The 20,000-nt window shown below is 43.7% G+C and overlaps 1 protein-coding gene across 1 annotated transcript; it reads left to right on the plus strand.

Annotated features, from left to right (window-relative positions):
- Positions 1-6,567: 6,567 nt before the first annotated feature.
- Positions 6,568-18,117, plus strand: LOC128438103 (uncharacterized). The gene is made up of 6 exons (XM_053420495.1): positions 6,568-6,751; positions 8,250-8,332; positions 8,607-8,721; positions 8,844-8,963; positions 9,949-10,036; positions 11,257-18,117. Exons 2-6 carry the CDS (start codon positions 8,254-8,256, stop codon positions 17,809-17,811), a joined length of 6,957 nt encoding a protein of 2,318 aa, XP_053276470.1. The 5' UTR covers positions 6,568-6,751; positions 8,250-8,253; the 3' UTR covers positions 17,812-18,117.
- The last annotated feature ends 1,883 nt before the right edge of the window (positions 18,118-20,000 follow it).

The raw sequence follows: 20,000 nt of genomic DNA on the forward strand, positions 1-20,000 counted from the left end.
AAACTTCAATCTGTGACTTTGTTTCTTGAAACTGTGGCGAGCAAATGACAAATACTTGGTTGTAAAGACTCATCGTTTATTTCTAACTCTTTTCTGATGATGAAGAAACATCTTTGATGACAGATGGGTGATGGTCTGCTCAGTGTTCTCAGTGTTGAATAAAAGAATGAACTTGATGAGCCTCACTTGTCCTGACTTGAATTTATGAACTTATTTAACATGCGTCTGTCGACAGAAAAGTTTCTGAATCTAACGAATACGGGTGCGATGTCTTGATTCAATAACCATCTCTCGGGTCATGTTACTACGGTGGCCCTGAGAGCTCAACGAACAGCAACTTCAGAAAACACATGCAAGTTAAGAAAACACAAGCAAAGTAAGAAAACATCTTCATCAAGTTCACAATACAACACAACACATTACAGAAACGCGCTGCAAATAGACAAACATGCTGCAAATAGTGAAGAAACGACAACGGAAGTGTTTCCAGAGGACAGCTAAAAGTGATGGACACTGCTGCCACAGCAGACACAAAAACGTCTAGCCTGACGTTGTCAGACTCACAATTCTAGTCAGAATGTGAGTCTGAGACCGCTCCATTGGGCTGTGATTATGGGGCGTGTTTCAACTGACCAGGAAATAAAATTCCTCTTCGCTCAATTGGATAGACCTACAACCAATCAGAGCAACGTAGTATGTGACGTATGTTAAGCAACGCATTGTGAGTTATTTACTAATGCCGGGTTAAATAACAGCTGGCTCCCATCCACTCCCATGTTAAAACTTTGTGCGGGTCAGACCGGAGGCTGAAGCACCGCGCTGAGCCAAGGCTGCCTCGCGCTGTGCAGCGATCGTTTTATTAGCGCTGCCCGGCGGTTCAGCGTCGCTTCAGTGTCCGGTGTGAACAGCCAAGCGCCGGCGCGATAGGGATTAGCGCGGTGCTTTGGCGTCGCCTCCACGTTCTGTGTTCCTCTTTCAAAATGAATGCGCTGTCGATGTCTTCTAAAACAGACTCAATGGCAGCATCTACACATCTTAGTTCGCCAGCGGCAGCCATGTTTGTTGAAAACGAATTCAACCCGAGGGCACTTTGATGACGTGGTTGATTACGTTACCGTTGATCATCTGTCCATCATCGTATAAAGCCCGCCCTGACAATCTGATTGGCCCGGTCGCGCATAATTTCTCCTCAACGGAGCGACTCCAGACCGAACTTCCCGACCTCAAATGTTGTGGGCGGGGCTAAGTTCATCTGGCATCCAGGCAAAAAAACGTCCAGTACACCATACAAATTCGGTTCCACACAGGGGTCGGCCACCCGCGGCTCTGGAGCCGAACGCGACTCTTCAGCCCCTCTGCAGTGGCTGTACTGTACAGTGTTGTGCATATTTTTCGCGAATGAAGGTCGTTTCCAGTTGAATATGAACGTTGGGCTTGTGGACACTTGGTGACGTCACAGGAGCAGAATGGAGACGTGTTGTTTTATCTTCGGTTGTGTTGGATTCTGCTCTAGCATTCCCCCCCACCCCATGTGATGACGGCACCCAGAAGTGAAGCCAAAGCGTCTCCTGGTGGCTGTCTGCAGTATCGCTCATAAACCCTCCCCCTCCATGTTAGCAGATGGGACATGGACCAAATATAAAAATCTAAGTAGATGTTAAACAAATGTTGTAAAGATGGTTTCTGTCATTTCAGGTCATCAAACCTGATTTTTGTTCAAGTTTTTCTGATCAGTTTGGTTTCCTTCATTATATGATGATATAAAAACATGATTGACAGCTGAGACTGACTCAGGATTGGTCAACAGCGTGTGTGGGCTGGACCGCGATGCTATGGCTCCAGTCCACCAACATGGCTGCACAGACTGACACTAAATGACTTCACCCCAAGATGACATGGTTCCAAGATGTTAATCTTCACTACCAGGAAGTGAAGACGCGTCATCCATCTTCATTTACAGTTTATGGTTTTTACCTTCTTACACAATATGATGACATCATCAGCTTTAAGTCACATTTCCTTTCCTGATAACTTCCTGTTTTTATATAAACATTTAGAGTTTTTTAGAGGACAGTAGACCCTCTGTAATTACAATTTTTTTTTCATTCATCTGTTGCCCATGATTCTTTTTCCCTTATGTTGGGACCTGGTATTTGTGAACTACAGTTCGGCCTACATGTGTAGCAGTGTTGCCATAGTTACTTTGAAAAAGTAACTTAGTTACTTTACAAGTTACTTGACTTTAAAAGTAACTAAGTTAGATTACAAGTTACTTGATTTTAAAAGTAACTAAGTTAGATTACAAGTTACTTTATTAGTTACATTCAGCAGCTGCCGACAACACCCCCGCCGCCTCAACATAAAAATGACAACCGGTTTTGCCAACACTAACTTTATTAGACACCGCCGGAGGGGTTCCCCCAACGGGCGCTGTAGCTGAGGTGATCTGACGGGACCGACACGCGTCCAGAGTCGCTGCCGCCGACCGCCGTACCCGGTCCCCTCCAACCGGTCCCCGCCTTCCGCAGCGCCGACGGACACCGCCCCGCGGCCCACTAGAAGGAAAGCCCCGCACCGCGGATGAGCACCTCCCCCCCTAAAAAAACGTCGAGGCGTGCCGCACACCGAGCCTCCGGCGGCGTGGTGAGGAGGGCGACGGGGCGACTGCTCCCCCAGCCGCAGGACGTGCCCAGCGGGTTAACCACAAATACCGAAATAGTAACGCAAGGTGACTTGGACAAGTAACTTTAATCTGATTACTGGTTTGGAAATAGTAACGCGTTAGATTACTCGTTACTGAAAAAAGTGGTCAGATTAGAGTAACGCGTTACTAAGTAGCGCGTTACCGGCATCACTGATGTGTAGTCAAAGGCTAAAGCTGCATGTCCTTTGTTCAGGAAAAAAACAGAGCCTCCAGAACTCCGTCTCCCAGGATGCCTCAACGCCACACAGAGGTGTGAAAACCGACCGGAGACACAAGTGTCAACCACTACTGACCACTCTTGGCGCCATGACTTATGAGGTCACCTACCCAATATAAGGCCAGGTCTCCCTCTCTTCTTCCTCTTTCCATGCACCTCTCTGTCTGCACAAGAGGTGCAGCTTTCTACTCACCGAGCGAGGGAAAAGTCCTCCGAATCCAAGCTCTACCAACCTTCAAGGAGCAACACAAGGTCCTGTGTGACAACAAACAGCAAGACCACTGCACCACATAACAGAACCACAAAGGCAGGAGCCACAAAACCTGCAGGACGACTTCACTGAACTTCGAAAACAGCAGATCGTCCTTTTTTCCCTTTCCATGGGTGGGTAACACAACTGGGCTTAATAATTAAACTAGGCTCAGCAAAGACTGTTTATTCGACTCCTTGTGGTGTTTATAAGTTTAATTTGTGTTGCTGTGATATTGTGGTTACAAGTTATTTGAAAGTTAATGTTAGTTATGCTCTTCAGTCTTTCCTTGCATGCATCTACACCGGGCATATCAAGGCACCCATCTCTCTGACCCCCGCTACATGTCGTAAACATTCCAAAGGGGGGTCATTGTCTTCGGAGTGGCCAACCGCCATTTTGGAAGCACGTTGACTCACACAGACACACACATACTCACATTTACATTTTTATATATTAAGTACACCGTTAGTAATTCATTTAATTGTATGTATTTTTGTACTTTATTATCTTCATAATAAATGCTTTTATTTCACCAATGTTTTTTCATTATTGTTGCATAAGTTAATTTTGCCACTGTAAAGAACTCTATATCCTTCAACTTAGCTAACTATCTATATGGTAATTTTGGTTAAAGTTATTAAATTAATTGTAAATCAGAGTTCCAAATTTGTAGTTAGTACTTTTTTAATAAATTGGCTCTTTTCCCTTCCTTTGAAGGCTGGTGCCCCGAAGTAACTTTAATAAATTAAAGTAAATATTTCATATCTGTAATTATCATTGTTGGGCCAGAGCCCAGCGGAGGGCCCCCAGACACTGGAGCCGAGAGGAACAAAGGGTTGTTAAACTTTGGGCGGGAAAACATCCTCCTGCAGGCTCAAGAATCTCCCCCTGGTGGTGGAAAAATGTCCTGGGGTTTTCCCAGAAACCCCTGCTCAGTTCCAAGCCCCGCCCACTCAGATCCATTTCTGACACTCAATTGGCTTAAAGCCAGCACCATCCTATGACCAACTCCTCAAGGAGGAGGACCTCTCAGGTAGAACAAAACCACTGAGACATCAAACATCGCTGCCATTTTACCCTGCTCTGAAGACAACACCAGGCCCCCTTTGGGGCCTCCCAGCTGATTTAGTTGCTAAAGGGGGCAACTTTAACTTTTAGTTTATCAGCCATTTCCTGCTCTCTGAAGACGTCAATAGACCGTTCCCGGTCTAGCTAGATGATTTTAGTTGCTAAAGGAGGCAATAATTACAGACGTTTGTTTTATTTCATTTCTTTTATTTCTTTATTCAGTCGACGTTTTTTATTTTCAAAAGGACTTTTGCTCTTTTAACTTGAAAAGACCAAACAGGAAATTGCACGCGGAACAATCTCAGACTGTTCCACTTTCCCCACGGACTTTTCTTTTCCCAACGATCTACAAACGGCTTCCACAGCCGTCCCCTGCAGAAGCGCGAGATTCATTCCGCTGAGGAGCACGAGCTCCACATCCCTGAAGAGGAAGGACGACGTTCATCCCGTCGAAGCAGCACGAGAAAATCCGCTGCTTGTCCGGTCCAGCGGCCGAAGACCGCTTGAGAGACCACGTGATTCACTGGCCCGACGCGCACGCACACCGCGAGGGTGGTACAGTAAGAGGCTTTATTGTCTGGGCAGATGTTAATCTAATACGTAGCGTATTGTTTTAATACTTGAATGTATTTGTTTTGTATGAGACCGCCGAGTCTCTAGTGTTAGCGGCGATTCGCCACTTCCGGTTTCCGGTTACGGCCTTGTGCCACAGTTTTTAAGCGCCGTGAGCAGCGTCTCCAGCTCATTGTGACCGTTTGAACAACTTTAAAGAGACTTTACCGGTCAAACCTCAGCACACAACGCCACTTGGGTGCTGAGTGGTAAAGTAAATGTAACTTGTCTCTGACGGTGCTTTTAAGAGCTTTGCTCTCTCCTTGTATGCTCTCTCTCTCTCCTTCTAAACCGACCTATACACACATCCGATCTGTATTTAGAATACAGTTCATGTAACATAGTTAAATCTATATTCAGAGAGGCTGGACACATCTGGAAGCCATGCGGCCCAATGCCAAAGCAGAGACAAAGAATTCTCTTTGTCTGAAAATCCCTTGGTGTAATTCATGTGACGACCACCAGTGTGAGCTCCGGCCACATGGTGTCATTAACATAGACTCCATTTTGAATAACGCAAGTTAAACCACCATTTTGAATCTATTATTGCCACGCCTCCTCTCTCCCTCTCCTCCCATTCTGGCTCTAAATTCATAACGGCTCCGCCATCTTGTTTTGTAGTCAATCCGCCATTTTGAGAGTTTTTAGGCCTTGATTCCACGAATCATGATCGGCCGCCATCTTAGATGTGACGTCACCACGTGACTGCGTCATCGCCACGCCCCCCTTCTTTTTCTCTCTCTCGCTCTCTCTCACACACACACACACACACACACACACACACACACACACACACACCACACAGACACAGAGACACATTGATAGACACAGACAGATACACACACACAGATACACATCTGTACATGTGTTTTTCTAAATTGTGATAAGCGGCTGCTGTTGTTATCTTTGAAATATGGGAGTTTGTTAAAATGATGAATCATTAAATAACACTAACTTTATTTCACATGCATACACATAGACAAACACACACAGAGAGACACTTTGACACAGACACACACACACACACCGAGACAGACATACATAGGTAGACCGCCGGTTTTACATGTATTTTCTGAATTGTGATAAGTGCTGCTGCTGTGTTTATCTTTGAAATATCGGAGCTTGTTAAAATGATGAATCATTGAATAACATTATAACTTTATTTCCCCTTTTTAATAAATGCTTTTGTAATTAAAGTATCTGTAGTCTGTGATTATTTGTGCATATGTATGTGATTGCAGCTGGATTATGATTGCCTGTGCTCGAACTTAGAAGCCTTCACTGTTAAGTAAATAATTATTAATATTAAATATTGAGATTATTGATTTGACATTTATCATTATGAGACTGATATTTATAGATTGACTCGTTGGTCCCTGTAACCAGGGTGGTGCCCCGCGACAATAAGCAATGATTACAGATTTGTATTATTCTTAATTGATAATTTTATTGTTTTCATTAATTATTTTAACTATTATTAATGGATAACCGTATCATTTCTAATTAAATGTGTTACATTTCTTAATTAATAGCTTTATCATTTTTGATTATTTTTAAGAAATAATTGTTATTTTAATAATCATATTTCATGATTATTAATAATTAGCCAACGTCAATTCTACTCCTACTATTGCATAACATCATATTACATATTTTTATTTGAATTACCAAATTTGTTGATGCCGAAAGGCGCACCATTTTATGCTATCAATGATGCAATCCTACAATTCAGGAGAACTGGAGCTCCTCTGGGTGTTTTGTTGTCACATGTGCCAACTTGTCTCTCATCAGTTTCCACAGAGCTCCTGAAGTGGACGGTCACAGTGAGACAAAGACGTGAATCAATCTAAACAGCACAGGGACACAATCCCATCTACAGGGACACAATCCCATCTGGGTGAGTTCTATTTTTGTGTCATTTAAAGCTCAACCCTTCAGTGAAGCTTTAATCAGCTGATTGATCCTTCGATTAAAATCACCATCAGTGGGTTTGTTAACATTTCAGTGCAGGAGCGATTCTCTGAGTGGGAAGAAGCTGTTTTTACATTGTTCTGGTTTTTTGTTTTGTTAATGGACAGTGACTCCTGGAGACATTTAAAATCATTCTTTGGGTGAAGGTTGAAATCTGAATTCTTCAGATATTTGTCAACATAACTATTAGAAACACAAGAGCAGGTATCAGCTGAAAATCAATATACTGAGCAGGAAAATTATAACTTTCCAGAGACTGATCTATCAAAAGTATTTTTAGAAAGCCAGAGTCCCACTGTGCTCTGTGAGGATGGTGTATTGCAAAATCTTAGCCAATGCAACCCTCCAGGTTAAACAACCTTCAGAACATCTTGTGTCATTATTGACAGTGAAAGAGTTTTGTGCCAGGCTTTGCTTGTTTATCCCAAACTCACTATTTGTATTTGCCTTCGGGCCAGAGGTCCATCATTTCTCTGGAGACCAAGCATATTCATCAATGCGCCTTTTCATGATTACACCATGAATTACAATCTGGTGGACAGGACACGCTCACATCACAGCATGATCAGACTATCATAAATTAATTATTATAACTTTTTACGTTTGGCTCTGTACGTCTGTCACCAAAGACAGTGGAGAGAAAGAGGCATACCGCTAAAATAATAATCCATAATCCATGACTCTGCTCTGAGTTGGACGAAGACAGAAAGAGCAGGAAAAAATGATGAACTTGAATATCTGCTGATACTGAAGAGACAAGAAAGTTGCTGAACTGCACAGAACCAGAATCACATCAGAGAAAATCCAATAAAAGCAAAAAGCTAAACTGCTTGTTTCTTCTTCCACCTGGAAGACATGAGATTTAAATCAAGGTGTGGAATCGATTATCAGAGCGGATGAACATGTTGTGCAGGGCTGTGGTTTTCATTTTCTATATGCTTGTGTCACAAGATAATTATGGACAGGAAGTCGAAAGTTGTTTGAGACACAATTGAAATGTAAAATATAAAAGTTACTTTATACTTGAACTATTAAATGTTCAATATTAATGTTAGATGTCCATATTGTGATGGAGACATTGATTGGCTGAGATTGAGAGAGAGAGATCCTCCCGTCTGACAGACCAGCTGAGACTTGTGGTGCGATCTGATGGGAACCACAAGTGATCAGATAACTGGGCCCAGTGGTGGGAGCATGTATTGCACACAGAAGCTCCAGCAGTGCTGGGAGGGGCTGGGATGAGGCTGTTGGTCGTGTGACTCGGTCCATGACAGGTTGAAGGAACACAGACTGATGATGGAGGAGAATCTGAGCAAGTTCCTACAACCTTTCCTCGTCAGCAGTCGTTTGTGTTTAACAGATTGTGATGAGACTCATCACTTCTTCCATTATCAGCTTCTTTTCCTGTGCTTAATCATTTGCAGCGTGATGGGAGGTCGGACGCAGAGATGGGGGATACTGAGCCTCCTGATCCTTTTCAGCCTCCTCAGCCTCACTCAACCAATCCGTAAGAAAAAGTTTCATTTTGAAGAACAACGTCTTCTCTCAACAGATATGGAAGCACAGACCAACTGCTCCCCCCACAGGCTGTTGAGCAGAAGTGAAACTGGATGTCCCCTATTTATTTTAACCTTTAAAGTTTGTAATTACAGTTCATCAGCTTCTGTTAATATTATCCACTGCAGTTTCAACAAGTGTGTTTTGATCTGTGAATAAACACGAGCAGAGGAAACAGCTACAGCAGATGTTGGGGATGATTAAATGTTGTTTGTACTCTCCAGAGGTGAGAGATGAAGAGTGGGAGGAGCTCGGACCGGACCTCGCTGCACTGCACCGTCTGAGGAACCTGCCTGAACACATGTTTCATGAACGGCTCCAGGAGTCTGCACTACAAAGGTTTCTCACGCACCCCCCAACAAGCGGAATAGATAATGCACTACAAGAATTGTATTAAATGTTGTGACACTGTCTAGTGGTGCTTTTATATATTTAATGTGGAATCTTTATTTCCTTGACAGTGTCACTGGAGACAGACGGGACAGAGAGGGGACAGACAGAATGGACTGGACCTCCATCAAAGAGCCGAAGCTGGACTCAAACATGAACTCCGCCCTGAAACATGGTGTCCGTGTGGCCAGGTGACCACTGCAGCTTGCCCACGAGTTCATGCATTATAATATAAGTAGATTTATCATGTTTATTCACTTTGATCATTTTAATGATTCCAATGAGTAGGAGTGTGAAATGTTTTCATGCTCAAATGTTCTGAAATCACTTTCCTCAGACTGTCCATCGCTGCAGCTCCTCTTTCAGCCACTGTCCTTAACACTTGGCTTAAGCTCCTGTCTCTTTAAGACCATCCTGCTGCTGTGATTGGTCAACCACTTTCATCACCTGAAGGACTTGTTAACCTCCTCTCGCTGTCCTTGTTCTTTTTTACATGACATCACGATAATACAGAAATATTATCTGGAGCTTCAGCAGCTGAGAAAACAATTGTCTCCTTTAAAGAAAAAAATTGAGGAGCTACTATGAGCGAATGGATTAGGATAGTTTTGGTAAAAGGTAGAGGAAGGATTTTAAATTTAAGTTTTGATTCAATTTAACTTGTAAAATCATAACACACATTATCTCAAGGCTCTTCTCAATGTCACACAAATCACATAAAGGTGACACAAAAGCGTAGATTTTAAATAAAGATTGATGACATGACAACTCCCAAAAGTGAGGACAAACCATCTTGATCGCCACCTTGTGGCTGGCTGAGGTGAAGGTATTAAACCTGCCTCCGTGTTAGCAGATTGGACATGAACCCGACATAAAACTCAAAGTAGACATTAAATAAAAGTTGTCAAAGATGTTTCTGTCATTTCAGTTCTTATCTCACTGATGTTAGTTCAAGTGTTTCTGATCAGTTTGGTTTTATTCGTTATTTGATGATATGAAAACAAGCTGAGACGTGATGATTGACAGCTGAGGCTGACCCCTGATTGGTCGATGAACACACATGAGGTGTTCCTCCTCCTAAATCAGAGACAAAGGAACTTTTCATGTGGTCTGAATCTGATTTCATGAGTTTGTCGCTGAGCCCTCTGTGGCATGAACATGCTGATCTTCTTCCAGGGCGGATATTGACCGAACCCCAATGAGTTTGCTGGATGGTCTTCAGGACTGTGAGAATGTCACCGCCTGCATCATTCAAAGGAAACAGGTCGGTGGATTTACAAGAAAGTGGGAAGCAGCACTGAGTTTAAAAGAACTGAAATCAATCTGTCTGGTTAAAGAAAATAAAACTATTAAAAGACTTGATTGATCAAATTACTTGGACTGAGATCCCAGATCTTCATGCTTATGTGGGATGTAGTACGGTGGCCCTGAGAGCTCAACGAACAGCAACTTAAGAAAACACATGCAAGTTGACAAAACAAAAGCAAAGTAAGAAAACATCTTCATCAATTTCACAACACAACACAACACATTACAGAAACGAGTAGCAAATAGACAAACGCGCAGGAAGTAAAGGAGAAAACACAACGGAAGTGTTTCCAGGGGACAGCTAAAAGTGATGGACACTGCTGCCACAAAAACGTCCAATACACCATAGAAATTCGGTTCCACACAGGGTTCGGCCACCAGCGGCTCTTCAGCCCCTCTGCAGTGACTGTACAGTACAGTGTTGTTCATATGTTTCGCAAACGCTGAACTTAACGAATCAGTTTTCATATTATTAACGTGAACGTAACGATGAACGTGATTGAACGTCACGTAAATTTTTTAAATCATCACTGTATCAGGCCATCATGAAATACCGTGTGTGTGTGTGTGTGTGTGTGTGTGTCCCGGCGCTCCGACCCCGCCCACTCACTCGGAGAGACCCATCTGATCACGGAAGATGATCCGATCTAGAGACATGTCGTCTTCTCCTGTTAAACTGAATGAACAGCGCTAACAAGCAAGCCCCTGTTTGTGAGGCCATGTGTTGTCCATAGTGAGCAGGGGGAGGAAACCTTTACTATCAAAAGAGCGAGTGGGCGGGGTCGGAGCCCCGGGACCCGGGACCTATATCATCTACTCCCCACTACGATGGAGGGAACAAAGTGTTTATCAACTATTCGACTGGAAACGACGTCATTTAAACCAAGTTGTAACCCCTGAGAGTCAATAGGAAGTGGCTAAGCTATCGGACGTTAGCATTTCCAACCGTCCCTGAATGCACATCATCAGAAGACATCAGCTGACTTTAGGCTGATGTCCCCCCCATCTTCATAGTTATGAGTAGATAATGAGGGGATTTCATTTCTAGTTGTAATATCCCTTTAAAACCAGCAGCGACATTCATGATGTATGTTGATACCAGAATCTGTATTTTTATTCTGATCTAACTACTTTCTGTCTGTTCATTCATTATCTCTTGTTTGATTTATTTTCTAGGACTTTGAAACTTTCTTGGATGGTTTTGAGGAACAGAAGATACAAGATCGGCTGATCAGTGCATCTGAGATCTCACACAGCTACAGTCAAAAACTTCTGGTCATGACCGACAAAGACAAGTCAACAGAGGACAGAGTCCAACAGGAATACAGCCTGGATCCTCATTACTCAGTGATAGTCAGCAAGGACTGTCTGTTCAATGAGTCCTGTTGCCCTGAAGCAGACGGCTACACCGTAGTGCAAATATTTGGAAGTGTTTCAGAAGATGGACAAAGTGTATCTGGGCTTTCTGGCTCATCTCTTGCGGAGCTGATGTTCAAACCATCACTGACAGGATCTCCAGTGTTCTCCCTTAATGGAAGCACGTCCACACACTTCCAGCAAAACTTCATGCGCTTTTTTCAGATCCGTGGAATCAAAGCAGTCTTAGAAACCAACCAGGAGAATCACCAGCTTTACCAGGTCATGGATCAACCCGGCTCCAATTCCAGCTACAGAATTAAAAAAAGACCAGTTGATCACACCACCCAGTACGACCACCAGCAGATCATCATTATGGAATCTGATCCTGTGGTCAGAAAAGCTGCAATTTCTCTTTATGAGAAGCATCCAGAGGTGAGCTCTGTCTACATTCTGGATGAAAACCAAAGACCCAAACTGATCTGTGGGGCCTCTGTGCCTCTCTCAGAGGACAGCAGACTGGTGCTTGTCGGTCATGGGGCCAAAGACAATTCAGGAGAGATGAGATTGTCTGGGTACGGAGCCCAAGATGTGGCCAAAGTAATTCAGAGGACCTCCAGAGTCAGTGATAAGATCAAAACAACAAGTGTGGTGTCATGTGAGGTCGGATCCGATAAAGTCTTCATCCAAACCCTGCTGACGGAGCTTCGTAAGAGCAGCATTGAGACAGAGCTGCACCTGAGGAATGCTGTGACCCAGGTCCTGCACACGGGAGAGAAAATCACTCAAGAAATCTCTCCAGACGGAGTGAAGTGGCGTCACAAAGACGACAGCACGAAGGTGGTGGCAAACCTTGATAGAAACGGAGAAGTAATTATTAGAAATGAGCCTGGCAGCAAAGGAGAGGCAGTGTTTACCGATGAAAGGAACTTTCTGATGGACAATCGTCAATCAAAGTCGGTTTTGAGCTACAGAGACAATTGGCCAAATGAGCCGAGTAGATTTATTCCCCAGAATGGAGACTTTAAGACGTTAAGTGATGGCTTATATAAAGTTGAGGTTCTGACTTGGGGATTATTTCATTCTGATCAGCCCCTTCCAGAAAAGGTCAATTTCCAAAACTTGCAACAGTTAGAGAGGCATTTTTTAATTGGGAAAAAATTCAGAGATAATAATGATAAGGAGAAAATAAGTTGGATAAAAGACGAGCCAGAACTAACGAAAATTCTTTCCAAGTGTTATGAGATTAAATCAGGCAAAGATGTTAGAAGTATCATCCGTCACTATGCAAAGACGGAAGAAAATGTGCCCACATACCTGATGATCAATGACTGGATATTAGAAATTAATCCTAAAAATCTGTACGTTCATCCAGTTGGAAAGAAGCTTGACAGCAATCGAATGGGAAATGAGGAAACAATTGATGACGTTAAGGATTGTGTTACTGAACAGATCGGCAAAGAAAGTTACAACGAAATGAAACCTAAAATAGGATCAAAGGAGACATATGTTGTATATGTGGAAGATACTTTGAAGGGAGTTTACAAAAGAAAAATATCTAAGAAAACAGATGAAAAAGTACGACAAACTGAGCAAAAAAAAATTCTTTCCACTGAAGCCTGGTCCACCACATACTTCACGGCCTCAGTTATATCTGAATCTGCTAGAAATTTCCGGACATTTCCTCTGACTCTCATGGCTCTGGATATGGTTCAAAGCCCAAATACAAAGGAAGCTGGAGTGAATTTCTTTTTTGATGAACACCCAATGGCAACAGGAGGGAGTTGGATTGACCCAAAGAGTCGTGGATTCAGTGGCTCAGCAACAGCGGATGTAAAGAAATTTGCTAAACTAAAGACAGTCCTAGAAAAAGAGCTCCATCTGTACAACTTGTGGTTTGAGAATGTTAAAGAAAGGGTTCTGTCTCGGATATTAAAGGTTGCTGATAAATACAAGGTGATTGAAAATAATTCACCTGAACGAAAAACCATGTTAAAAGATTCTGACTTTTATGAATCAAAAGTAGACAGAGTTTGGAATCAACCATCTGGGGCCTTAGGAGGAAACGCTGACGGCCACGTAACATCACAAGACTTAAAATCTGCCTCAGAGTTGGAAAACTCCTTCAAACTGGATTCATATTATTCAAGGGCATCTGCGTCATTAGCTGAAGAAATCCACAGCCGGCTGAAGGAGAAATATGGTGAAACTCTGGCGGGACTGCATCTCAAGGAAGGTAGTGACCGAATAGAAAAGGGACAGTTCATATGTGAGCTGCTGTCGAAGGATACTGATGTTAAACCTGTTGAATTCAGGGTGGAGTTATCTCCAGAGAGTCTACACCACAATGAGAATGTGTTCAAGGGCCTTGACAGAGCAGCTCAGGACATGGAGGGTTTCAAACCCCAACACCCAACCAACAAGTTTGTAGAGCACACTGGAACTGCTGTCGGTGCACTGGGCCTCCTGCTGGGCATGAATGGAGCTGTTAATGCTTTTGAACACGGTGACATTAAAGATGGTGTAGTGGGAGCTTTGCAAACAGCTCATGGAGTCACAGGTATGACGATGTCTCTTATTGCGACACGAGCTCTGTCTTCAGAGACAAGAATCGCCAGAGCTGCAGCAACGATCATGAGAAGTCCTGCAATGAAGGGCACCATGATAGTTCTACCAATAGTGGGGATTGGATTTGGGATATACAGTCTGGAACAAGATATAGAGAGGGGGGGTGCACTGGGGGCGATTGACGGTGTCTTAGATGCTAGTATGGTTGTTTTGGATGTTGTTGGACTTGTTCAGCCTGAACTGGAACCTTTTATCATACCTATAACTCTGGCTCTATCAGTGCTTCGGATGGTCTCTGATGATATTTATATGGGCGTAGAGCATGAACTCAACAGTCTCCCCACGGACGCTGGACTTCTGGATAAACTGGGAGCTGTTTATGTTGGCGTTGATAAGGGCCTTCTCAATTTTGAAATTCAAGCTGTTAGTACGTTTTACAATTGGCATTATGATGAAATTAAGGAGGGTAAAAGACTTGTTGATCAAATATCAGACTATAAACAATATTACACAGTTATAACGGAACACGATGGAGCGACTGCTGTTGATTTTACTAGCGGCAGCTCCTCTTGGAATGGAGGAGGCATTGACTTCTGTCTGGCTGATCAGGGTCAGTCTCAGTTCTGCATGAACTATTTTGTATCTAGTGATGAGCCTTTTGGTAGAAAGTGTTGGAACATTAACACACAAGGAAGCAATGACATCATTCTTGGACTGGGAGAGTCACATGAATTACAGTATACGACATTACAAAAGAAAGTGTTCTGGTTCATACCAGCTGGCTCTGTGACGGTGGTTTCTGGTTATGAAGCGGTGTCAAATTCAAGATATGGAATATACAAAGGAAACAGAGATTCAAATCGCTTTTTTGCAGTTGACAAATCAGAGGAAGAGCAAGTGATGGAGCTGATGTTGACTTACTATTACCAGCTCTATGGGGAACCAGGTGATGACATATTCTTCCTCGGTCCTCAGAGAAGTTACGTTGAAGGCGCTGGTGGAAAGGACACATACATCATTCCTGTCAACGGAGGTAAAACAATCATTAATAACTACGATCCATCTAAAGCTCTGGACACTCTTCACTTCACTGTTGACTACAGTCACATTTCTGTGTCTAAATCTGGGAACCACCTTGTGTTGATGTATGAGAGCGACCACACTGTGACCATTCAGAACTGGTTTTCAGGAGAACTGTATCGTCACATGAACATGATGTCAGGAGACGGAGTCTTATTCGAGATTTCCTCCACTGTGGTTTCTTCTGTTCGGCTGGTGGCCAGAGGAATTAACAAGATGTTTGAGAAACATGGTATAAATGTGAACGCAGCAGAGCCACTTTTACAGAGCGTTACAAACATCGTTGGCTCTCAGTTTGATGATGTGCTCATTGGAAATGCAGAGAAGAACCTCATGGATGGAGGAGGAGGTAGAGATCATCTGACTGGTGGTGAAGGAGGAGACATCTACATGGTGAAAGGTAGAATTCATTCTTCAGTGATGATTGACAATTACTCCAAAGACAATGAAACAGACATGGTCCTAATAGAAGCAGATCTAAAGACTTGTAGAGTCACAGTACAAGGGGATGATGTCGTTCTGACAGCTTCACATGCGACTACAGACATTAAAGTGACTTTACTGAACTGGTTCCGATCAAAGAACGACAGACACTTGTTCTTCATCACCAACGACATGATCTCTTTCAGACTCTCAGCTCACAAGGATGATTGTCTGCATGCTCACAGATTCACCAGCTGCATAAAAAGCTTCAGTATTGATTACAGCAGGTCCACATATCCTCTGCGGGTGGACTTCGAGGAGTCTGAGGCGTATGAAAGTGTGACAGAGGTCCGTGGGTCAGACTTTTCTGATGTGATCAGAGGGAACAAAGAGCACAACGTGTTCCTCCCAGGAGGAGGTGATGATAGACTAGAGGGTAGAGGAGGTGAGGACTGGTACGTTATCACACCAGGCCAAGGAACTAAATACATCAACAACTTCTCACCTGATCTAGTCATGGACATTCTCTTCATTAAAGACCAATATCAGAGTATAACATGTACTTGTGATGTATCCCACATCATCATCTCGGTGTCTGGCAGAGAAAATGTTGTTTTGAACTCCTGGTTTGAGTCAAAGTATCATCAGCACCTGCAGATCAAGACCAGCGATGGAATAACAGCTGGACTGAGTTCCAACATCAGCAGCTGTGACGACATGAAGACTTTAATGTTCCCCATTACTGTTGATTACAGAAACCAGAAACCTGAAGCACTTTCCCAGATAACGTTTTTCATATATAGATATATATATATATATAGAAGCAGGAACTCAAAGGAGAAGCTCTTCTTTGGCCTCAAAGGCAAAGTGATGGTGATGGATGAAGTTGACTCAGTGAAAGAAATGTTTGGCTCGGCGGGTTTCGACATCATGGTTGGGAACAGGAAGGACAATTTGCTTGATCCTTCCACTGGGGGGGCACTGATGTCTGGAGGTGAAGGAGAAGACACTTACATCATCAAACAGGGATACGGAGACAACTTAATGATCGATAACTTTGCAAACGACCAGAAAATAGACACTGTGTTGATTGACATGGATTTTGTTGCTGGCGGCCAAGTTACCCTGGACTCATCATCAACAGGAGATCTGAAGGTGACAATCACAACGAAAGGGGAACAATTCAAATTCACACTGATCGGCTACAACGACAGTTACCAAAACCAGCACCTGGAGTTTCAGACCTCTGACGGCGTCCTTTTTAAATTGAAACCACTGAACTCAACTGCAGAAGTTCCTTTGTTCCAGACTGAGGCTTTCAAAGTGACTCTGCCACCGTCGCAGTCCGCCTGTCGCTTCGACCTCGGCTCTTGGAAAAATCTGTCAAAGGTCCACACAGTGCAAGGTTGCCCCTCCCAGTCCAATGACATCCTAGGTAACGATGAAGACAACGCGCTTATTGGTGGGTGGAAGGACGACACCTTGGAAGGAGGTCAAGGAGATGACACACTGATAGGAGGAAATGGAACTGATATCCTGATTGGTGGGTCAGGAGACGACACTCTGTATGGAGAGGATGGAGACGACACAATGATGGGAAACTCTGGCAGCGACGTCTTCATTCCTGGACCTGGAGCAGATCTAATAGACGGAGGTCCTGGCAGAGACACAGTTCTGTACCGGGGGGATCACGTAAAGGGTCGAGGAGTCTACGTCAACCTGCTCACTGGACAAGGTCTCTACGCTGATGCCGAAGGGGACGTGTTGAAGGACGTGGAGACTGTGATTGGCACCATCTACTCTGACATCTTGGTGTCTGGCTACGAAAGTTCCCTTCTCAAAGGTTCGGATGGGAACGACATCTTGGTGTCCACTGGTGGAGATTACCTGGTGGGAGGGGATGGAAGCGACATTTACATGTTGGCTTTCCAGAGCGGCTCAGTCACCATCGACAACTGTGCAAAGGACAACGCCACAGATGTTCTGTTCTTAGGATCAGGGCCACCACTGGCGCTCGACTGCCAGATCCTCTCTGACAGAGTCATCCTGTCTTTCTCTTCATTAAACCAAACAGCTGTTAAGATTTCACTAGAAGGATGGATCAGTGAGGAGAGCGCCTGTGGTCACCTGGTGGTGGTTTCCTCAGGGCTCCAGATGTCAGTGGATGAGCTGTTAGAGGAGTGTCAGTTAAAACAGGAGGGACGAGTTGTGCTCATCAGTCATCGGTTGGAGCATCTGAACCACTCTAACTATCAACAGTTTCTCTATGTTTCAGATGTGTGGCAGAAAATCTCTAAGTTCTGACATACTGCAGAATAGAGTAGGCTTTAAATCTGTAAGTCTGCCCATGAATAATAATAATACATTTTCCTTTACCAAAATCAATGGCTTTTAATGAAATTCTACCTGTAATGTTTTACTAAGGAAAAACTTCAATCTGTTGTCTGTGACTTTGTTTCTTGAAACTGTGCCGAGCAAATGACAAATACTTGGTTGTAAAGACTCATCGTTTATTTCTCACTCTTTTCTAATGATGAAGAAACATCTTTGATGACAGATGGGTGATGGTCTGCTCAGTGTTCTCAGTGCTGAATAAAAGAATGAACTTGATGAGCCTCACTTGTCCTGACTTGAATTTATGAACTTATTTAACATGCGTCTGGCGACAGAGAAGATTCTGAATCTGAAACAGTCAAACCAAAGAACGAGTGTTTGAGTCCACAAAACCCTTCTGGAGTCTCAGGAGTAAACAGTGCTAGAGCAGAATCCAACACAACGGAAGTAACTAGTGACCAAAGATTCAGACGTGATAAAACAACAAGTCTCCATTCTGCTCCTGTGACGTCACCAAGTGTCCACAAGCCCGACGTTCATATTCAACTGGAAACAACATCATTTATACCAAGTTTCAAGACTAAATGTCCACCGGAAGTGGCTACGCTAGCAGACGTGGCATTTCCGATGGTCCCTGAATGCACCTTGTCAGAAGATATCAGCTGACTTTGAGTGACGTTGTTTCCAGTTGAATATGAACGTTGGGCTTGTGGACACTTGGTGACGTCACAGGAGCAGAATGGAGACGTGTTGTTTTATCTTCGGTTGTGTTGGATTCTGCTCTAGCATTCCCCCCCACCCCATGTGATGACGGCACCCAGAAGTGAAGCCAAAGCGTCTCCTGGTGGCTGTCTGCAGTATCGCTCATAAACCCTCCTCCTCCATGTTAGCAGATGTGACATGGACCAAATATAAAAATCAAAGTAGACGTTAAACAAATGTTTGTAAAGATGGTTTCTGTTATTTCAGGTCATCAAACCTGATGTTTGTTCAAGTTTTTCTGATCAGATTGGTTTCATTCGTTATTTGATGATATAAAAACATGATTGACAGCTGTGACTGACTCAGGATTGGTCAACAGCGTGTGTGGGCGGGACCGCGATGCTATGGCTCCAGTCCACCAACATGGCTGCACAGACTGACACTAAATGACGTCACCACAAGATGACATGGTTTCAAGATGTTTATCATCACTACCAGGAAGTGGAGACGCGTCGTTCATCTTCATTTACAGTTTATGGTTTTTACCTTCTTACACAATGTGATGACATCATCAGCTTTAAGTCACATTTCCTTTCCTGATAACTTCCTGTTTTTATTTATACATTTAGAGGTTTTTAGAGGACAGTAGACCCTCTGATGGACAGCAGAATTTTTTTTTTTCATTCATCTGTTGCCCATGATTCTTTTTCCCTGTTGTTGGGACCTGGTATTTGTGAACTACAGTTCGCCCTACATGTGTAGTCAAAAGCCTAAAGCTGCATGTCCTTTGTTCAGCAGAAAAACAGAGCCTCCAGAACTCCGTCTCCCAGGATGCCTCAACACCACACAGAGGTGTGAAAACGCACCGGAGACACAAGTATCAACCACTACTGACCACTCTTGGCCCCATGACCTATGAGGTCACCAGGCCAATATAAGGCCAGGTCTCCCTCTCTTCTTCCTCTTTCCATCCACCTCTCTGTCTGAACAAGAGGTGCAGCTTTCTACTCACCGAGCGAGGGAAACCTCCTCCGAATCCAAGCTCTACCAACCTTCAAGGAGCAACACAAGGTCCTGTGTGACAACAAACAGCAAGACCACTGCACCGCACAACAGAACCACAAAGGCAGGAGCCACAAAACCTGCAAGACGACTTCACTGAACTTCGAAAACCGCAGATCAACTGGGCTTAATAATTACACTAGGCTAAGCAATGACTGTTTATTCGACTCCTTGTGGTGTTTATAAGTTTGATTTGTGTTGCTGTGATATTGTGGTTACAAGTTATTTGAAAGTTATTGTTAGTTATGCTCTTCAGTCTTTCCTTGCATGCATCTAGACCGGGCATATCAAGGCACCCATCTCTCTGACCCCCGCTACATGTCGTAAACATTCCAAAGGGGGGTCGTTGTCTTCGGAGTGGCCAACCGCCATTTTGGAAGCACGTTGACTCACAC

The sequence above is a fragment of the Pleuronectes platessa genome, chromosome 4 (assembly GCF_947347685.1).
Source record: "Pleuronectes platessa chromosome 4, fPlePla1.1, whole genome shotgun sequence".
NCBI lineage: Eukaryota > Metazoa > Chordata > Actinopteri > Pleuronectiformes > Pleuronectidae > Pleuronectes > Pleuronectes platessa.

Bases quoted from the DNA above. Each gene is read 5' to 3' on its own strand.
- LOC128438103 (XM_053420495.1), top strand. From the start codon at position 8,254: ATGGGAGGTCGGACGCAGAGATGGGGGATACTGAGCCTCCTGATCCTT. The intron at 8,722-8,843 runs GTTTCTCACGCA...TTTCCTTGACAG, and splicing joins CAGGAGTCTGCACTACAAAG to TGTCACTGGAGACAGACGGG. The intron at 10,037-11,256 runs GTCGGTGGATTT...TTTATTTTCTAG, and splicing joins GCATCATTCAAAGGAAACAG to GACTTTGAAACTTTCTTGGA.